This window comes from Ornithodoros turicata, chromosome 3 (genome assembly GCF_037126465.1).
Source record: "Ornithodoros turicata isolate Travis chromosome 3, ASM3712646v1, whole genome shotgun sequence".
Taxonomy (NCBI): domain Eukaryota; kingdom Metazoa; phylum Arthropoda; class Arachnida; order Ixodida; family Argasidae; genus Ornithodoros; species Ornithodoros turicata.
The window spans coordinates 15571739-15593261 of NC_088203.1; the positions used below are offsets into that span (position 1 = coordinate 15571739).

The 21523-nt window shown below is 47.9% G+C and overlaps 1 protein-coding gene and 1 long non-coding RNA gene across 5 annotated transcripts in view; both read left to right on the top strand.

The window, feature by feature from the left end:
- LOC135388196 (uncharacterized) overlaps positions 1–21523 on the top strand; it is a 141328-nt gene that overhangs the window by 67597 nt on the left and 52208 nt on the right. For both annotated transcript variants that reach the window (XM_064617586.1, XM_064617587.1), the window contains exons 70-71: positions 9926–10029; positions 14853–15117. In XM_064617586.1, the coding sequence (XP_064473656.1) occupies positions 9926–10029; positions 14853–15117 (369 nt within the window). The remainder of the gene's footprint in view (positions 1–9925; positions 10030–14852; positions 15118–21523) is intronic.
- LOC135388195 (uncharacterized) lies at positions 2144–5833 on the top strand. Of its 3 annotated transcripts, none has more exons than XR_010421301.1 (4): positions 2144–4023; positions 4103–4166; positions 4243–5594; positions 5703–5833. It is a non-coding gene; the product is annotated as an uncharacterized LOC135388195 (long non-coding RNA). The 3 variants fall into 3 exon arrangements; XR_010421302.1 differs by having other exon boundaries at positions 2152–4023; positions 4243–4707; positions 5509–5833; XR_010421300.1 differs by having other exon boundaries at positions 2155–4023; positions 4243–5833.

Genomic DNA, 21523 nt, shown 5'->3' on the forward strand with positions numbered 1-21523 from the left:
CAGAACATATATCTCTCAAAAGGGGAAATATTGAGAAAACGCAATTGCTGATCTCTGATCTGGCCTGAATTTATGAGCTGCGAAAAAAACAAAAACAAAAAACAATGCTTCTGACATCTCTCATAGCCGCTTTTTCCAAATGGCTTCGCCTGTGGCACGATTCAGGTGTGAATTGGGCCCGTGTACGGATTCAAATGTGAATCGGTCCGCTCAAAAAAAGTTGTCCTCCAAACTTTGCATGAAGCTAACACGGTACATTGCGTTATGAAATGGACATCGGTCTTGATTCTAAGTGTGAGCTCATGGTGTGCACGCTTCTGTGCTGTCATCGGAAATAAGCCTAGCCTAGCTGTCTAGCCAAGTGGCGTTCACCACATTCTCCACCGAAGCAGAAAGGCTCAAAGTACGATGCGTTTTGAGACGGCGCTCAGAAAAGGGTTGTCCAGTTACCCGATGGAAAGTTACCTGTACTGAGGCTGAAACGCCCAAACGGACAAACCCAACACAAGCCTCAGGTACCTAAGAGCCTGAACAACTGTAAATTAATTTTTACGATTGCCATATTTCAGTTGTTGTGTTCAGTATTATTTTGTTCACCCGAAAGAGGCAAAATCTTGATTCTGATTAATGGGTACATACAAGAACCAAATACAAAACGAAATACAAAACAAAATCAAAGTACAAAATCAAACAACTCTGACTGTTACTTTCCTTTAGCCAGATGCCATTGCATATGAAGCTCGAGTATGATGAAACCCAGGCAAAAATCTAGAGTGGGACCAGCCCAAAGTGGTTTTTGAGACAGGTCTCATCCCTGCTGGAAATAAAGGGCATGATCTCAATGAATTCTCCCGCAGTTCCAATGAGATTCAATGTGAAATCAGATGACCAATTCATTCAATGTGCATAAGAGGAGTATTTGTCATTGAGATAATTGGGAGTTTTGCAGGGGAGCGGCCTTCGCGACAACGTGTTCCACCATGTTGTGTGGCGAAGGCTGCGCACAGGGAATAAAGAACCAATTCAAGGAATTGGTCTAATGGGTATCAATGAGAAACGCTGACTTCCAATTGATTTGATGAGATACTCCACCAATACAAGGAATGCGAAGCCAATTGAATGAATTGGCCCAATGTGAACGAATGAGACACGATCATTCCCAACTGAAGGAATGAGATGCTACCTTTTCGGCGCCGTAGCACGTTTCCCCATCCGCGCTCCAAAATAGTTCGCGTGATTTCAAATGTTTTTGAATATTTCCTCAAAGGTACAGGATCCGTGGTATAACCTACTGTTGCGCCTAACGCTTGAAGCTATTGTGTTGCAATTCATGCAATATTGCACTGCACAGTAGTGGAAGCGTCCATCAGTCGAAAGCGGAATAGTCAGTCTCTTATGAATCGTCCAAGTGTGAGGATGGCGGTCGCGCATCTGCATCAATTCGCCCTTTATCTTTGTGATTTTTTTCCGTTTTAAGGTACGTAGTTGACGTGTAAGGCGTTCTTGTTCTTTGTATGCCCTTACCCCTGCAGGCATTATACGCGCTGACGGAAAGATAGCAAGATGAAGTGGAGCGTTTTAGTGACTGTTACCAACCGCGCTGCGTGAAAAGGTATGTAATATGCGTTGTTGCCTTCTGACATTATAGCGACGTCATTTGAAACGGTATTTGAAATATTATATGAAGTGTATCTGAAATGGTATTTCGTGCAGGTTGAGCCTGTACGAGGCGGCAGGCAAGGGAGTCTTTGTCGCGATGTGGCTATCACCACGTCGTGGGAACACAGTCTCGCCTAAGTTGGAGATGCGTTAATTTTCGCTCAAGAACGGCAGGCTAGACAGTAAATCGTGAGGCGGCAGGTGTACAAGACAGTGAAGAACATGGTCGTCGAAGAACTCAGTGCTTTAAGAATTTTTTTCCACCTGGCGTTGTGCGCTGTTCGTTGTTTGGACGTTGCGAGAACGAGCCTCCATGGATTACGGTAGTTTGTGTCGGTGATGAACGGTACGCCTTCAAAGACACGTAAGTGCTGAATTGAGTATTTGTTCCTGCTATTTATTGTTTCTTGTGGTTTCTCAGTTCCATGAATACTCACACAATTAAAACACCACCCAAGCAGCACAAAGGACTGGGATTCGGCTGGGAACGTAACGGGGATGATGGGTTCGAGGTGGCCGATATCGCCGTCACGAGCCCGACTGCTTCCCGACTATGTGAGGGGGAAGAATTGAGGGAGAGGGAAACTACATAAAATTATTTCCCGATAGATCCCCGTTCGTGTCCCGGTCAGAATTCTTTCCCGATAGATTCCCGTTTGCGTCCCGGCCAGGATTCTTTCCCGATGGATCCCCGTTAACGTCCCGATCTGCTGTGGTGTACTGGCTAAGTATTTCTTCCCGCTCGTCTCCCGATGTTTATGCAGATTCGGTAACACGTGATCGGATGGTACAGCTCGAGACAAAGTTTCTGAAACACGGGTTTTCTGTATTGGACTTTTCCCAGCCACCTTTGGGAAATGCTTGTTGAGCAGAATCCTTGGGGATTCTGTTCAACAAGTGTTCCCCTTAGGCCGCAGGGGAGGCGTAGAGAAGTGAAATACAAAACACCCGTGTTTCAGAAACTTTTGTCCCAAGCTGTACGAGACAGTGAAGCATCCCTTCAGGAAGGAATTTGGCTGTCTGGTATGAGGTAACTCTTTCAAACATTGGGCTGCAGTTCACTTCATGTGTTGTGTTGTGTTGTGTTGTATGACGGAAAACATGCACACGCAGCACCCTGAACAGAAGTATTAATGGAGCCTCACTGCAAAGCACGCAAGTACAAGATACTCGGGAAGAGTCGGCCACGCCCGAACGAAACGACCGAATCTCCCGAATCGAAAAACTCACGTGAAACGAAACGAAGAGAGCTTTAGCAAGTCGAACTGATCGGACGAAAACCGCTGCACCGAAACCCGCAAAGACTACGCTGGAGCTCCCTGCATTTGGGCTACCGCGACTGCCATCGCCATCATCTTTGTTTTGGTTGTCATTGCTGGGTGCAAATGGCCGGCGTGTGTGTTCTTAATGTTTCTGAGCAACAAGTTTTGCAAAGTTTGGTTCGGAGGGAGTATGGAACGCCGTTTTGTGGTCAACGTGGCCAGAGTGCCTCAAAAGTACTCCTGCCGCATTCTGGTCACTGTTATAAATGTGAATCCCTGCCACCATCAGCAGCTTTTAAGTAGATTCATGGCACATGAGGAACCTGCGATGTACACCATCGCACACAGTCAAGAAAAATGTAGCATTTAACCTTGCTTTCCTTCATTATAACAAACAAAAAAAAAGAAAGAAAGAAAGAACACTAGAGAAAGGGTCGGCAAAACAGTGAGTGTTTTGTTGTTTTTGATTCTATTGATCTCTCACTGTCAGGTTGCACTGCCGATCTGTTCACAATCATAACTAACTAATACCTTAGCTTTGGCCAATCTCATGTTGCAATTTTGCTTCAAACACAACATTCAGGGATTCTTATGAAAACAGCAGCATTTCTGAAAGATCCTGGAACGGCCACAATCTCAAGAGGTAGTACGATTCTACCCGTCGTCATATTTCGTCCGCCAAGCCATTGCGCGGAGATGTTGGCTCCATGCCCATTTCAACACAGGCTCACCCGCGCTCGCTCGCGCGTCGTCGCTTGTCTTCCATGCCACCAGCCAGCGCTGCGCGCCGCCTGTCGCGCATGCGCTGTTCTTGTTGGCTTCGCTTTGGCTGCTGTAACGGTCGTTTCTCGTCGCCGCGTGTAGTTCGCGTAATTGCGAGCGTTCCAGCAAGTCTAAAGCGTTTTAGAGGCTTTGTATTGTTGTTCTCACCTGGTGCTGTCGTTCTTGCAACCCGTCTGATATTGCAACTGTCTGTAAGTGGAAGCGTTTCTTCTAACCGCGAGCAAACCAGTCGGTCTCGTTTGACATGTCAAAGAGTGAAGACGCTACCTTGCATGTGAAGCCAAATCGTTCTTCGCCTTCAGGATTATTGCCGTTTCAGGTGTGTAATTAATATAACTCTGAAGTAATATGTTCGACTGCGCCATGCATTCTCATTGTTCGTTTTACTCTATTTGCAGGGATCTGCGCAACGACAGGGAGATAGAACGCCAAGTGAAGTCGACTGTGTACTTTGTGCAGACGGTATGTCATATGTCTCTACACTGCTCTACATATAGGTGTCCTGCCATCGTATTTTCTGGAACGATATTTCTTGCAGGTTCAGCGTGTATGACGCAGCGGCCTTCAGCAAGAGAAACTCAAGCACCGTGTTCAAATGCAGTGGGGACTCTTGCTGGCCATGACAACGCTTAGAAGTGCTTTTTCGGAAGAAGGACAAGTTGGACCGGAAATGAGGACCTAGGTGTGCTCTTTTGCGCTGTTGTTCACCGTTCGATCATTACCAGTTTTTGTGCCCCCGTGAGTTCAACGCTTAGGTATGTTGATGATAAATGGATATGCGTTAAAAGGTACGTACTCCGGAGTGGTGAATTGTTCTGGTGAAGTGATTCGTTGCTGCTATCTCCTGTTTCGTGAGGGTTCTTGTCGGTACTCATATACCGCAGGCATGAGGGGCTTTCTTTGCAGAACATTTCAGTAAACCAAGACTGCAGCATTTTCAAGATTGCCATAACCAGCATCAATGCAGCTCTCATGTCAACATCAGCATCAAGACAGCTCTGATGTGAGCATCAGCCAGCGCAGCTCTGATGTTAACATCATCAGAGCAGCTGTGATGTTAACATCAGACCTGATGTCGCTTTTTTTTTCAATAGGGATGCTTCTCCTTGACCATGTTTTTTTTTTGCTTATTGACGTTTTTGTGAAGGAACGCTGAATATGCGCACACCATTGACTGTCAGCTCTAGTCCCGGTCAGCTGTCATTTTTTACAGTTTTCGTTGTAGTAATTGCTAGTCATTTGCACCAAAGGCGCTGGATGTGAACTATTTTCTCTTTCCTGGACTTGCATTTCTCCCAGTCGTTGGCTTTGTCATTTTTTCATAATTTAAATTTTCTCTTGGTAACTCTTGAGTTTCGTAATCCCTACGCTGTGCATTTTACCATTTTTGATAAAGCTCATTCCACGTACCGTGCACATACTATTTTGTGCTGAAGTGCAGCAATTGTTTCGTTACGTCTAATGTTACATGCCATTCATTTTTGTGTCTGGGCAGTACTGAAGCGTGAGCAGATAGGCAGACTGCCTATTACTGCATAACTTCGTTTTCTTTGAGGCACCACCACTTGGACAGGCAGACCGCCTCTTGCTGTATACTTTTTCTTTCTTTTGAGACACTGTTGACGTGCGAGTGGTTACGCAGGCAGGCTGCATATTACTGTATACCATTTCCCACCATGCAGCAATTTTACCGTTACGTCTAATATTAATGCTACAAGCCGTTCATTTCTTCCAGGGCCATTGCCGAAGTGCAAGTGGTTAGGCAGACTGCCTACTACTGCATACCTTTTTTGTTTCCTTTCAGAGACCACCTCTTACTGTGTACGTTCCCCCCCCCTTTTGAGACACCATTGAAGGGCCAGTGGTTACGCAGGCAGGCTGGATATTACGGTAGACCATTTCCACCCTTTTCTTTTCAGGCTACATTGGCAATGACAGTAGTTATGCGGACATGCTGCATATTTCTGTATACCCCTCTTTTTTTGTTTTTCATTTCAGACACAATTGGCATGCATTGGATGATGCAGGCAGACTGCTTAGTGTACACCACTCGTCGTTTAGTCTATTGAGGTGCTCCAAGTGTTGTGTCAGTCTATTTCCTCTCCGAAAATAAAATGTTGGGCTCTACACACACTGTTTACACTCAAAATTATTGTAATTATTAAAAATAAGCATATTAATGCCAAAATATGCATGGGGGGGGGTAAATATGCATGGGGGGAGCCCCTGCCAGCATTATCGGGGATCCGCCGGGGACCTGCTGGGACCGAATACTTGCTGCCGATGTCGGTCCTTAATCATCCCGGTGTTGCAAACTGGAGGAAGGACCGGTATCGGCTGGTGGCATGCCCCCGACTTTGTAGGATTCTTTCCCAATGCTGGACCGGCTTCGCCCCGGTCCTTTGTGCTGCTTGGGCAGTTGTGTCCAATATAATATTTGTTCCAAATCATCTATTGGGAATTGGAATTTCAGGGTTTTTTAATGGTGTTTGTCTGAAAGACGTCCAATTGAATTCAATGAGTTTTTCGGGAAATCTTCAATGGGACCATTTCTAGCAGGGATGCTGGTCCCCACTCCCAGGTGGTCCCAGTAGGGAACCACTCTGGGATGGGGACTGCTTGGGATCTGGAACCAGTCAGGAAGTGGGAACGCTTGACGGATGGGATTTCAGTGGGACCCGACTAGGCCCCGATCCCAACCCAGGCAAAAATCTGGAGTGGAACCACTTAGTGACTGGGACCAGTCACTGGGAGTGAGTGGAACCACTGGAATTGATCCAGTGGTCCCCTCTGCTAAGTGGTCCGGGATCCGGCCACTTAGTAGCTGGGACCACTGAATGCATGAACGAAAATAATGCGTAGAAATGCACATATTACTCAAGTAAATACAGTTAGAAAGAAATAATCAATACATCTCTACATGTACATACTATGTAGTATAAGTCTGATCACTCACTGTATCTTGACAAAGCATATGCCTGACTGTGCCATGCAGTCACGGACCACAGGGAGCTTTCGTTCGTTGGCCACCTCACATCTTGTATTTTCTCAGAGAAGATGACACATGACACTCCTGTTTTCCATGCAGGTCGCGACATACACCCCCTTCCCACCGTACGTTCGGAATCTTCTTATCCTGTTTCTCTTCAAGTTCCTCCTAAGTCTCTTAAATGAAACATCTAATTAATAGTAATCAAAACATCACGGTCATCACTCATACCTGCAAACATTCGCGACGTGCAGTCCGATTGGCGTTTCACAGTGCGTTCTTGCCCCTACGCCGTTTACGTCTTCTTGGCGTCAAAACCCTTCCAGGAAATCGACAATATGTTGCACAGAAACCACTGTCATCGCATTGTCTTACAAAGCGCACTAAAACACACGCAAATACTGCACAGGAGGGAGGTACACCATCCTTGCGACGGCAACGGAAGACAAAACCACTTGCCGCGACGCGTCCAAGTTCCAACTGCCACCTGCCAGTCTCGCCTCTCGAACTCTCCTCTCTCTCTCGGCGCTCGCCGAGCCGCCGTGGCGTCTTCACATATTGCATCAGCCTCTGCAATTACCTTTTCTTCTTTTTTTCGTTGTCTTTCTTCTAGTTATTTAGTTTAATTTTTGTTGTTGTTGAGATGTATTTTTTTACATTTCTCTGGTACTTAATATGTTATGATATTCATGCACCTTCCGATGAGAATATGTGCACGAATTGGAGTTACAGGGATATAGTATATTTCATCGCAGACGCGTGCACCTGGATAAACAGCAATAAAAAGAGGCCACGCATGTGCTAAAATAGATCAGAGTAATAGATCAAACAAAACCAGAAGCATATATGGCAAGTGTGGACAAAATGAAATCTCAAAGGGGGAAGCTGGGAAGCTGCCCAACTTGGAGTCTCAAGTGACCATTCTGGGAACAAAATGGTACATGTGAGGCTCCAGTTGGAACCTCTGGAACCATCTGAGACTAGAGTGGTACCACTGATGTCAGCAAAGTGGAACCAGCCACCCCACTTGGGAATCCAGCTGGTACCATCCACATTCAACTGGAACCATTCTGGGACCAGTCCAGAAGCCTGACGTCGCAGTGCGCGCGGTACACTACATATCCTAGTCTATGCAGAAAAAAAGTAGAGAAAAGGGAACAGAGTTTCGTTGCGAGGGATGACCGAGTTGCATCACCGAATGAAACAAAACGTCTAATGACCAACAATCTTCGCTGAAAGAAACTTGCAGTGGTATCGAGGGTCAAGCGTCCTTTGCCTTGTGTTCTGCACGCAGCTGCGCTCTGCTCCCCACGTCTATCTTCAAAGCATCAGAAGAACTAAGGGCTTTTATGAACTTAAAAATGAGGTATGTTATGTTGAAGGAAAAAGAAACCTGGAAATATTCACGAAAAAAGTTTTCTTTTAGGTACTCAATACATTATATATGCATATAAACTTCCAAACTCCAGATCGCGTTTTTCGCGTGCCAGTGCATTGTGAGATGCGCGAGTTTAGCTTTCACATTCACCATACAAAATATACTTCCATGAGCGGCAGCGAAGGCTCGACATCGTCGTTCATCGCTTTCGCTCTTGACCACAATGTTCATGGCACTTTTGTAAAAGAGTTTGCCCGCTGCCGGACGTTAGATGCATTTCTCCTTCTGCGAATCATCAATCCCAAGAGAAATGCGAGCAGTGTGCAAGTACTGGAAACCGAATGGAAACATTTTGCTCGGGGCACAACGTGCGAAACGAAATTACTGACGTAACTAGCAGGCGACAACAAAAACTGATATTGTCTGCTTACTAAAAGCCTGGTAAAGAACAACATGGAGACGTATCCGCAGAAGCGATACCTCTCCGTGTGGGAAGCAATCTCTCAGCTCCCCTTTTCGCTCTACCTCCTTCTTGATTTGTAAACAGAGGATTCGTACGTTTTGCATCATATCTCAATTTGCACTGCAACGCTCAATCTCTTTGAAATCTACAAGGATTTAATGTCCTTCAGAGCTTTATATGTAGACAACACAAATGCCCCACTTGCGTTGTGCAATCTAGAGAACTGATATGTATCTAGAGATATGTATGATATGTATGTATGTATATATGATGTATGTATGTATGATGTATGTATGTATGATGTATGTATATATGTATGTATGATATGATGATCTATGATATGTATCTAGATATGTAATCTAGAGAACTGATAAGTCACTGCTATGCATTGACTCTTGTAATCGTAGGTGCACGGCACGCTTGCACGACTGAACTTTTATTCGGGAACTGCCATTATATTCATCTCAATAAACAAGCTACAGGCTGTAGTAACTGTATGTGCCAGACTTGGTAGATCAGTCGGTAGGGTGTTCGTCTTCTGATCCCGAGGCGTGGGTTCGAACCCAGCCGAGGACGCCAGCAACTTAGTGGCAGGGTACAAGTTGCCTAGACACTTTTAGGAAAGTTGCCGAGACTAGAAAATTTTACATCCCTAGGAAGGAAAAGAGGCCATGTTCTCCTCTCGCGCTCTTCGACGCAGTCTAATCACCGACGCAATTGGACTGGATTGAATTGGATTGGAAATCTGAAGCTGGCTGGACAACAACGCCACCTAGATGTAGAAAGCATGCTTAGTGCCTCTATTTCGTTTATTCAACTTGCGCGAGTCGGAGTCGTGTCGTCTGAGTGTCATCGGGCGTCATCAACTCGTACCCCTCGCATCGACTCTCGAGCACCTCTAGCGTTGATTCTTGGAATTTTAGAACGCGAGTCAGTGCCCGTGCGATGACATCACGAGAGCCGCAGCAGCAAGAGTCAACTCTATATATATCGGCTCCCGAGTTGCTCCAGTTCAGTAAACGAACATAGAGTATTACGAACGTATTATAGAGTCGCGACGTCGTCTACTTCAGCAAATGGGAGCAGAGGTTTGCAAACTCATGTTTTCCATGACTGCCATTGGCTGGCCATGCGGCTTCTGGCACGTCATCCCCATAGGTACGACCACCGAAAGCAAGTCGTTATTGACAGACACTAGCTGACGCTGGTGAAATGAACCTTTTGATGCGTGTGTGTCCACTCAGCTTACCCACTACTTTCGCCCACGCTGTTCACATATTCGTGTCCAGTTATTTTTTTTTTTTTTTGCTTTCTGATGTGCTTTTGCTGGAGTACCTCGTTTGTTTCGTAAAAGACACATTTTTGCTCATTTTACGTTTTCCGTTCCGTAGAAAATGAGGTCAATCTCCTTTAAGAAAAATCAGAACATGATACTTCTGTACGGTGCCTCAGTCATCGAGGGATACACAAATTGGGCCAAGACTGACATCGCAAGGTAAGCTTTGTTGCAGAATGTTCCTCCCCGACGTTTCCTCCCTGCTGACAGGGACAAGCGTCAAAAGATACTGACGTTGCTACAATGGCCAATCGCCAAGCCCAGAATCTCCGTTTACTATATACATTGTTACTATGATGTAGCATCCATATTCATTACCATTATGCACTTACGCTTGCTGAAGCTTGCCGATTCTGTTTTCTAATTTTGGTTGTGGCTATGAGTGCTAGACACAGTGATAACTGAGTAGAGATAAGTGCGGGTATAAAAAATTAGTACCCGCACCACACCCGCGCGGCCCGATTCCGCACTCGCAGTGCCATTGGTGCAACCCGTATCCGCACACGCACATACCGACGCGTACCCTTATACCCGCGGACGTACCAGCAGCCCTATGCATGCTCTGACTTTAGTTATGCCACATAATCGTCACAGCACAAAATGATCTGTTGATGCTGAGGACACTGTCCATTAGCCAGCCACTTTCCCAACGCGCCAGCGCTCTGGCGACTGCTGACATGGTTGCCAGCTTACTAACGTGAAGAGTACTAGTCGTGGTAGCAAAAAATTCCTTTTTGTTTTTTATTTGGCGACGCAAGCTGGTGCTGACAGTGTATTGAACGTTTAAAGCAACGAGGAAGCGACATTCATGGCCGTAAAATTCGAGAATGTGCGCTCCACGTGAAGTCCTCCTCGATGCCAGTTTTTTGTTTTAAAAATCAACTTTGAGTGGAAAAATATCTTGGACGAAGTCCTTCGTGCTTTCCCGCAGTACTGAACGGTAATGCCGGCGTTGCTTTGAGGCCCACTGGCTCCTCAAGTTGAGGGGCGGTACACTTACTGGAGACTTCGACTTCGGAACCAAACGGAATGGAGACTTCAGAACCAAATGGACTTCAAGCTTACAGTATTTCCACAATCATTTACACGAACTGAATACAGTTGTGAAATACCTCACATGTAAATGAAGGTGGAATCATAAAAAAAGACTCTTGTGATTATCTTGAAACTCTCTTTTAAATCTTTGGAATTGGAAAAAGTCTGTCTCCCACCGAGCCATAGAAGTACTACTTCTTTCTTTTTTTGCTGGGCTAACGTCATCGTGCACTAGTCGTACCATTCTTGCGCTGCTTTCTGATTTTCAGGGAACCAGATGACACTGTTTCTTTCCATCTGTGTTTGAGCGGTTTGATTCTCAATCTTCGTCCATTGTTTTGTTCGGGGAATGTAATACAGCGGCTATACGACCGGTGTGGTATATTACTTATCCGCTCCATGCAGGGTGACGTAACGCGTTGGTCTTCGGAAGGGAAACTTTCTGCGACTCCTCTCCTCATCCCTGTTTCGGCATAATTGCTCGCTTATTTGAGGCATAATTCGTCACACGAGAAAGAAACAAAGCTGATGGCAGGTTTTTACATCATGCATACCGTGGATGTTATGCACCAACTGCAATGTGTAGCAACTTTTTCACCGATCGTTCCGAGGTATCCCTTTAAGGCGAGGAGTCGAGTAGGAGCCATCAAGGAGCCATCATGTGCACGACTGGCAGCTGGCGAAAGTGTCCGGCAGTGTTGTTAGTCGCCTGCGGTGTCCTATCACGGCGAAATTAAATTTACTACACTCCCTCAAAAGGCTGTCATGTGAGCGGTGCCGCGCGACCTTTGTGCTATCCAGAAAGAACAGAGGGAAATGAAGGTGAGGAGCGCCATATTGGAATCACCCAGGAGCCAGCGTTGTCGCGGCAGCACTCTGCCCCGGATAAATTTAGCCGATAGCATAACGCAATTAATAGCAACACTATTTGTTAGAAAACAAGGCCCGTACTCAAATATAAAACACAAACGGTACACACACCATACCCATGTACATTACGCATAAAAGTTGTATCGGGAGTTCAGAAAGTCTACACGCATACACGCTTACGTACGCACGCTTTTTTTCTTACATGCGGTACATGTGCCGCATACAAGAAAACAAGCCAGTAAGCATATTAAACACAACACACAAAAAAAGGTTTCCGGTGCAGTCATACACAGTCGTAATCCGTTACTGAAACCCTGAGATTGGTGAGAAAAAATAGATACGATGAAACGCAGACAGGACACGGCCACCACGTGGGAACGCCGTCACCACAGGACAGGATGCATACACCTCCCCACACTGCGACCACCGCTGCTAGCCTGCCTTGGCTACGAGCCTGGGCACGAGCGGACAGTGACAAAATCCGCAGCCAATGGAAGCAGCGCAGCAAGCGTTGAAACCTGTTTTCGGAATTGTGCCAGTTTTCATAGGCTAAAAATACGCGACATTCCCCTGGCTGATTCAATGTGGCTGCCTCTGGGCGCCTACTTTGAGAGAGGGAAGAGCCCGTTCAAGTCCTTAGCTCTCCTCTGATCCTCCTCCCTGCCCTTCCTTCTAACCCCTCTCTATAAGATTTCTATGGTGCTATCCCGGTGCAGTCCCGGCTGACGTCGAGTCAGGCCTTGTGCCTTAGAAAAGGGCCCGAAGCGGAGGAAATGCTTCCGGCTTTCCTCGAGTCCCAAACGTCGGCGTCAAACGTGGTCAAAGTAAACGGCGGCGCTACAATGCAGCGTTGTAGTGCACAGTGGCTCCTCAGGTGGAGGAACGCTACTCTTGCTCTCACTGGAGTCGAGGCAAGACGTCGGGTCGAGTATCGTTTAAGGATATGGACAATAATCTTGTCCTTGCAGCATTGCGCCAGCGTTGAGAGTAGCCGCGAAGATCAATTTCTCACAAAGAGACGCGAATATGGCGCGGCGCTAATTGCAAACCCTAGTGAAAATGTATCTGAGAGGCCTCTCAGGTCTAATATGTTATGGGACTGAGAGGACCTCTCAGGCTGAGAGGTCCTCTCAGGCCTGTGGACCTCTCAGGCTGACCTCTCGGGTTGAGAGGACCTCTCAGGCTGGTGGACCTCTCAGGCTGACCTCTCAGGTTGAGAGGACCTCTCAGATTGACAGGACCTCTCAGAAGCTAATGCCCAGATCTGACATCGGAACATCAATGTTCAATTTCGCCATCTACGCTCCACCTGTCGTCGGAGTGGTATAATCATACAGTGCTATATGATACACCAGACATAGATACAGACAAGTACATGTCACAAAACTCCACATATATTTAGTTCCTTCGATTGTACAGATACACTCAAGGCATGCACACTGCTATCTGATTATGTAACAGTTATTTCAAATGTCTTACAGAATTGTGAATATCTAATATTTGTTGAAGGATCGCTCGCAAGAAACTACACGAAGGTAAATTGCACCAACAGAAACTAGATTTAGCACTTACATGTCTACGAAAGCGTACGAGTCATCATCAACACATACTGTCGTATTCCACAAAGCGTGAACTCATGGGACACATATTCACAATATCCGCAGCGGCGATTAAAAATATTCTTGAGGAACTCTGCTTCTCGGTGATCAAGTTCATCTGTTTTACGTATACTTCGGGACTTGCGATGCACCATCTAGTTTCCCTTGCTTGCGTAAGCCACCAACTAACTGGAGAGATTGGCTTCTCACCACCTTGTGTTTTCACCATCTGTCACTTCGTACGAGATTCATCTGTAAGAAATACAACTTCAAAATGTCAGTGTAAGTCAGTGTGTAGGCATCGAAATATATAACACACAGTTTGGCACCCAGCGCGGTTGGTAACGTTACGTGGTTGGTAATCTTCCTATCGGCGCTCATAATGCGTGTCTGCGAACAGTGGTAAAAGCCTAAAGTGAAGAGGAATGGCTGTCAATCACAAAAGCATATTTGAGACATCGTCTACATACCTCAAAAACAGTTACAATCCCGAAGACAAAACGCAAATTACTTGAGATCCGCGGCCGACGTCCTCACACTTCAACGTTTCAAAACAGACTGATTCAACCGCTGGCGACTGGCCGAAACGCTTCCACTTAAGTGCAGTGCAACAATGCACGGATTGCAAGAACAATGGCTTCAAGGGGGGAAGGCAATACAAGGTTATCACGGCACGTGTTCCTTGAAGGAATAATGCACAAACACGTGAAATCTTGCGATCTATTTTCCAAAGCGGACGAGGTAGCATGTTCCGCGGCGCGGAAAACACGTAGCAACTTGCTCTGGGAGGTGTTGCACGACGCACTGTCGCAAAGCTGTCTGAGAGGTCCCCCCAAACCTCTCAGGACTACATGAATGATTATACAACGTCTTCCAGATTTTCTCTAAGAGGTCCTTTCAGACCCCTCTGCGCTGCCTGAAAGGTCTTACCAGACCTTTCAAGATTTCTTGAAAGGACCTCTCAGACCCTTCAGAAGTGCTAAAGGGTCCTACCAGACCTTTCAAGATTTCTTAAAAGGTCCTCTCAGACCTCTTAGGACTGCTTGAGAGGTCCTCTCAGACCCCTCAGAATTTCGTAGAAGGTCCTCTCAGACCTCTTAGGACTGCTTGAGAGGTCCTCTCAGACCTCTCAGAATTTCTTAAAAGGTCCTCTCAGGCCTCTTAAAAAATCCTGAGAGGCCTCTCAGATACATTTTCACTAGGGAAGGACCCTCTACGTAACGGAATGCCGCCAGCACGGCTCAGGATCTCGCGAAAAATCGAGTGGTTGAGTTGAGGCACGTGCATCAAAAAACATTGCTCAGGTTGGACCATCCATTGTTGTTTCGCAATGAGCACATTTTATTTGTTGCGCAGTACAACACAATCAAAAGTAGAAAATTTTCAAAGAGGGCCTTCAACTGCTTCTTTACACGGTGTCCTTCGCACTATATATCATGTACAGACGGCAACCCTAATAACCTCATCAATTTCCCACAGCTACGTCGACGTGCTGATACTCATGGCCCACCGAAACACTTGGGCCCTCACACCGTGCGTCGTTGGGCTGCCATCCACGCTTCGTAACCGTTCTGAACATTCCCAAAAACGCCTACTGCAGCACAGCGTCCGTGGCCTGAAAAACGTTGTGTCAGTGCTACCTGCGTTTGCCGTGTCGATCAACCTGGCAGTGCGACAGTTTAAGAGCGACTTCAATGCCATCAATGATTCGTGTATCTTCGAAAAATGGGTCAACTTTTCAAGGGTACGAGGTCTTTTTGTTATTCCCTTCGTTCCTCAATACGTAACGGTACACAACAGTAATTGCCGCAAGGGTTTCGGTACAGCGGGACATCATAACAAGATAAATGCTTGTTTGCAATCCTTCTCGCGCGCGTTCATTCCCACGTCATATATTGAAAACTATGCGCCTGTCACGTGACGGCATTTTTCCGCTGATGAAATCTGGAAGAAGTGTCATGTACTTCCCACGAACAGAAGGTACCTCTTCTGTTGTCGTGCACAGGTGAATTTGATTTGATTTAACGTTTTGTGGCGCAACAACAGCAAAGGTCGGTTACATGTGGAAGATTGATGTTCAACAATTGTATTTGCGTGCGGCATACGAGGCTGGCAGACCAACCATCAATCTTTGTATCATATCTGATCCTATGGATGTAAAGTGGAAAGAGCGTGGAAGTCACTTGGAACATGTATTTTCCTTTTCCTTTACCACATGATATGGACAATACTACCTTCAGGAACTGCCATGCAAAATATTTCCTTTCGGGGTGCAAATTTGCTGAAAACAAAATAATTTACATGAGTGCGCGCAGCTGCGGCGAACTCACCCATGCTGTGGTGACATCTTGTCAGTTGACGCTTTATATTGGCGGGCAAGAATCGTCTGCTAAGGACAATGACCAGTGGGAGGGGCGGCGCGAAATGCAACAGCAACAAGAAACAAAGAAGGCGCTCTCCTTACTATGTGTGGTGTTGGTGCTGGGCAAAGGGCTCCACCTCACAAACGTGGGCAATGCCACGACTGACACCCTGGGCGAATGCGCGTCCTGGGCCGACTTCTAAGGAAACTGTGCTGACATATGACTAAAAGCCCATCTGAGTCAAACTCAGGAAAAACTCCGGACAGCACAGCCGGCTCCGGAATTCGAACCAGGGTACCTCCTAGTCTATGGGGTGACTGACGTGGCAGTCAAAAAGGAACAAGCCTTGAAGACACGCGAGGTTTAAACCTCTTGCGCATCACGATTGCACTTTGCTGTCAGGCTTTTTCTGCGAATGTGTACCGCAGGCCTTCTAGTCCTAATTTCTGCTTCTCCCAACATATTTCTTTCCGAGTCCCTCCATGCTTCTTTAAGGGATTTGCGGTTTGGTTCACTCGATCATGAATGCATTGTACAGCACCCTAGAGTTCTGCACCCTCTTCCTCTGGAGTATTATAGGCACGTGTCCCTTCACTCGTTGCCTCAAGTAATAAGCAGTGACCACGACTATCCAGAAACACACAGGGGATGTCGACACCATTAAGTTAGCCATTAGAGCTAATTAGGACTCCCCACCATAATTGGGACCATCCATGGAGTCACCACACTAATTGGGGAGCATCTAACTCATGTCCACACCACCCTGCATGTTTCGGGACACTCATGGTCACAAAGAATAAAGAAATAGATAGAAATTGAGTGGAGAGAATCAGTTTAGTTGGAGATCAATGATGCCATAGTGTAGAGAGCGGTCTGGAACGGCTGCCGACCGAGCACACCACAGACCGTGGTGTGCCGCCGCAGACCATGGAATGGAGCACAGAGGCAGGTGACTACATAGTTGCAAAGCATAACACCAGGTGGCGCCACCGTCGTTATTGTGACGACCAGTTCTGGACATCCTAGGACGTCAGGTGTGACATCAAGGCAGGTGTGGGCAGGTTGGACAGCTCTGAACAAGCATGGAGAAAAGCACTCATAATCGAGACAGAGGAATGAAAATTGCTGTGGAAGCAAGAGTAAAACATGCTAACAAAGTGCACGTCACGGCTAATTGCAAACAAAGCGGGGTTATCACGTCCGTTCCATCCGAGAGGCAGGCAGAGAACTGAATCGTAATGCTTTTTTTCTCCTCTAAAAGCCACACATCTGTCCCTCTTGCAGTTACTAATTGAATTGCAAAATTATTAAGAGCCGTTCTAGCACTACTCCTGTATTGATCAAGGGTGCGGCAGCACTAGCGTCCTCGTCAAGACAAGAATGACCAAACGAGAAACTTTCTTGTCCAAAAAATACAGAGCTAGATGTAAAAACAAAGGAAAGCATGCATCATAAGACAGAGCAGATCGGGGGATGCCAGGACATTGTTCAATGAGCACCAGGCAAAATCGCACAACTGCTGGGCAACAAAGGAAAGCAAGCACAGAGAGAGACACTTGAACAGAGTGAAAAATACTCACCAGCATCGAAGTATTTCCACGTGCACAGCACTACCTCATTGCAAAACCACTCGATGCAAAATCCACCAGAATCGTCGCACACCACCCACCAATGACAAGCCACACATCCGTACCCAGTGAGAGGCAAACTGAATTCCACTTAGGCTACACTTTTCCACTAACGACCAACGCAACTGCTAGGAACAGAATCAACGTGCGCCATCCACAAGTGAGACATCCATACCCGCGATAGGCCAAGAGAGAAGTGTATCCTTGCACAGTCTGCAGGCCTTGCTCATTGTCATGCTATTGTCTCTAGGCTGCACTGTTTTTTTTTCACTAATGCCCAATGCAACTACGATGGACAAGGTTCACCTGAAACAATAGACCCGCGACATGACGTCATCACCCAGTCATGCAGCTGCACGGTTCAAGGACGCGTACGGCTGCACTCTGTACGGGGGCCTATTATCTTGTAGGTAGCGTGTTCCAGGAAAGAGACAACGTTCTGACTAATCCAACTGGCCGAACAGCCCGTGCGCCGTGCCTTTATTAGCGCGCCCAAGCGTGCGAGCGCTGATGGCGTTGCAGATGGGGCGGCTCGTTACAGGGCTCCCCCTCCCCTTCGACAGGCTGAGGCGGGAGTTGAAGACAGGCTGAGGGGGCTGGCCCAGGAGACAGTTCGACGGAGCCTGGGCTCCAGTTGCAGAGGTCGTACAGTGGAGCAAGGAAGTGGTGCAGGGGACTCTGACTCCATGTAAGCAGGTTTCACATGGTCTAACGACACCACCTGTTTGTGTCCGGCAATGTCGAGGGTAATCGTCTTGTCAGACCGGCACAGCAGACGGAAGGCATGCATGGACTGCGGCATGTGTGCAGGACTTGAGGTCTCAGGGAACGAAAACCGGGACGGTGGTGGGCTGGCGCGGAGGAGTCGGAGCAAGCTGAAGGAAGAAGCATCGAAGGCCGTGGACATAGTCGGCCGGGGGAACAGGTTTCTCAGGTTGACCGGGGTACCAGAAGTCAGCGGGTCAACGCAGGGTCGTGCCAAAAACCAACTCTGATAGAAGGTGACTGAGCCTAGGATCTCCTGCTTGCGCGGCGGTCAGAGTGTCGAAGTTCATGACGGCCAAATACGTGGTACCCTCAAGGGGTGACAGTGCGTCGGCCGCAGCGTTCTGACCACCACGGATGAAGCGGATGTCGGTGGCGTACTCCGAGATGAGCAAGAGAAGACAGAGATTAGTTGGGGAGTGTGCGTCACGGTTGGACTTGAAGACAGACGTTAGAGGTTTGTGGTGCATAAGAACGTAGAACCACCGGCCTTCGAGGTAGCGCTGGAAGTGCCTCACAGCGTAGTCGATGGCGAGGAGTACTGGCTAAAGGTGCTATAGTTCTCTTAGATGGCTTGAGCCACTGAAAGAAGAAAGTCAAGGGGGCCCAATCATCACCGGTCTGCTGCTGCTGGAGAACGACGCTCACGGCATGAGATGAGCCGTCCACCATTAGGCATGTACGAGCATGGCACACTGAGGCAAGGGCCGCCTGGATTTTTTGGAAGGCAGTGAGAGCTCCTGAGTGGAGAGTCAGATGGCAGGTTTGTCAAGGCTCGTGAAAGGTCAGCACAGTGTGGAATAAAACAGCGATAGAAGTTTACGAGGCTGAGAAGCCACGGGGAAGGCACGAGTGAAGAAGGCACGGGGAAGTCTTGAACGGCTTGTACCTTAGAAGGGAGCGGTGAAATGCCGTCCGGCAACATGCTGTGGCTGAGGAATTCCAACTATGGAACGCCAAAAAGGCATTTGCTGGGATTGATGACAAGACCGTTGTCGTCCAGGTGCTGGAACACCTGGCGCAGGTGTGCTTCGTGTTCCGCAGAAGACTTGCTGGCAATGAGCAGATCGTCCAGATACACAAACACGAATGGAAGACCTCGTAGGCCTGGTGGTAGGCCTTGACCAGATAGATCTTGCTGAAGGCGGTCGCACTAGCAAGGCCACTGGCGAAATCGTGGATGTGCGACAAGGGATACTCGTCTGGTACTGTGCAGGAATTCAGGGCTTAGTCGCCGCAAGGCCGCCAATCACCGGGGCCATTCTTCAGTACCATATGCAGCCATGATGACCATTGGTGGAACGATAGACGGATGAGCCCCAGCTGCAGCATGTGGTCAAACTCACAGCGAGCAATCTTGAGACGCTCACCAAAGAGCCGACGGGCGCGTGATACCATGGGTGGTCCGGTGGTCTGGATGAGGTTCATGGCGGAGTGCTTGGGTGTAACCTCAAGGTTGAACGGCTTGGTCACAGCGGGAAAATCGGCGAGAATAGCGGCGTAGCGGGACGCAGGCAGCACAGTACGAACACCCATAGAAATCTGCAGGGCAAGCAAACCAGACGCTGAAAGAGTGGTCAGATGTCGAATGCCAAATGCTGGAGGAAGAAAGTCAATAATTAAAATGTCCCCTGTCTAGAGCGCAGCCGTACGCGTCCTTGAACCATGCAGCTGTCCGCGGCCAGGCTTGAGCATGCCAGGATCATGACGTCATCTAACAGCTCCATTGTTTCAGGTGGACCTTGTCCATAGTACAGTCGAGCCCGTTTATTACAATCTTCAATATAACAATAACTCTGATAATACAATGAAATTGTAGGATCCCGTCAGCAAGCCCATTGAAACACGTGCAAACAAAACTTCGTTTGTACAATGGTCACAGGAATGCCTTGCTCGTGTATAACAATGGGATTTTGCTCTGAGCCCCGGGGAAAAATGAGAAAGGAACTCAAAGAATGGGTTCCATTCGTTCAGCAATGCAAGCTAGGTTTCTTGGAACACTTTTGAGGCCACTTTGCGTCCTTGGGGATTAGACGCCCGAGCAGAGGGATTAGTGAGTCACGGGAGAAAACTGAACCGCAGCTAACGCACGCGACCTCGGAGAGAGTAGCGGAGAGACGTTTTCCTCTTTCCCCTTTTCTCCTCCACTTCGACACCGGGAGTGCCTGCTGAGCCGACAGCACACATTGCAGATCGTAGGCACGTGAATATTCGACTGCACTCGCAACCATGGCGTCCGCGTCGTCGGGAAGTCAGCTGAAGAGAAAAGCTATCAGCCTCGAGACTAAGCACAGCATCCTCGACGACCATCGTTCCGGGATTCCAGTGAAGACCTTGGTTACAAAGTATGGTCTTTCGCAGCCGACTGTTTTTACAATCATCAGGAACTGGAACAAGATTCTTGCGTCCGCGACACTGGACGGTGCGTCCGGGAAACGAAAGAGAATGCGGGGAGCAGCTCTCCCAGACGTCGAGGCCGCTCTCTACAAGTGGTTTCTGGAAGTCCGTGGCCGGAATATCCCTGTAAGTGGTGCCGTTCTCACAGCGAAAGCGAAGCAACTGGCCTTTCTGATGGAGCACGAGGGGTTCAGTCCTGGAAACGGTTGGCTGCACCGCTTTAAAGAGAGGCACGGCATCAGATTTAAAAAAAATTGTCGGCGAAGCAGCCTCCGCAGACATCTCGAATATCGACGAGTGGATGGACATGCACGCCGCGAAAATCGCCTCGTACGACGAACGGGATGTTTTCAACGCAGATGAAACTGCCTTGTTTTTTCAGCTCCTGCCCTCACACACACATGCATTGAGGAACGAGGCGTGTGCTGGTGGTAAGCACAGCAAAGTCCGAGTGACGGTCCTACTGTGCTGCAATATGGACGGCAGCGATCGCCAAAAGCTGTTTGTGATCGGCAAGTCAGCGAAACCGCGAGACTTCCGAAGCCTGTACAGCCTGCCCGTGCGTTACAGGAGCAACTCAAAAGCATGGATGACAAAGGTGCTGTTCGCCGAGTGGCTTGTCGAGCTCGATCAAGAAATCGCAAGGAAAGGCAGGAAGATCCTCCTCCTGCTAGACAACTGCAGCGCACATCGCGTCAATCCCCGGCTGTCTAACGTGGAGCTACTCTTTCTACCTCCAAACAGCACCTGCAAAACTCAGCCGCTTGACATGGGAATCATTGCAAACTGTAAGGTTTGCTACAAGCGGAGAGTGATCGAACGGACCCTTCGCGACCTCGGACCCAACCCGGCGGCCCGTACCACTCCCGTGACAAAGATTACCCTAAGCATGGCCGTACAAATGATGTACGCTGCCTGGCATGAAGTGAAGCGCCACAGTGCGGAACTGTTTTGTTAAAGCTGGAATACGCGTTCCTGACGAAAACACAGGCCTGGT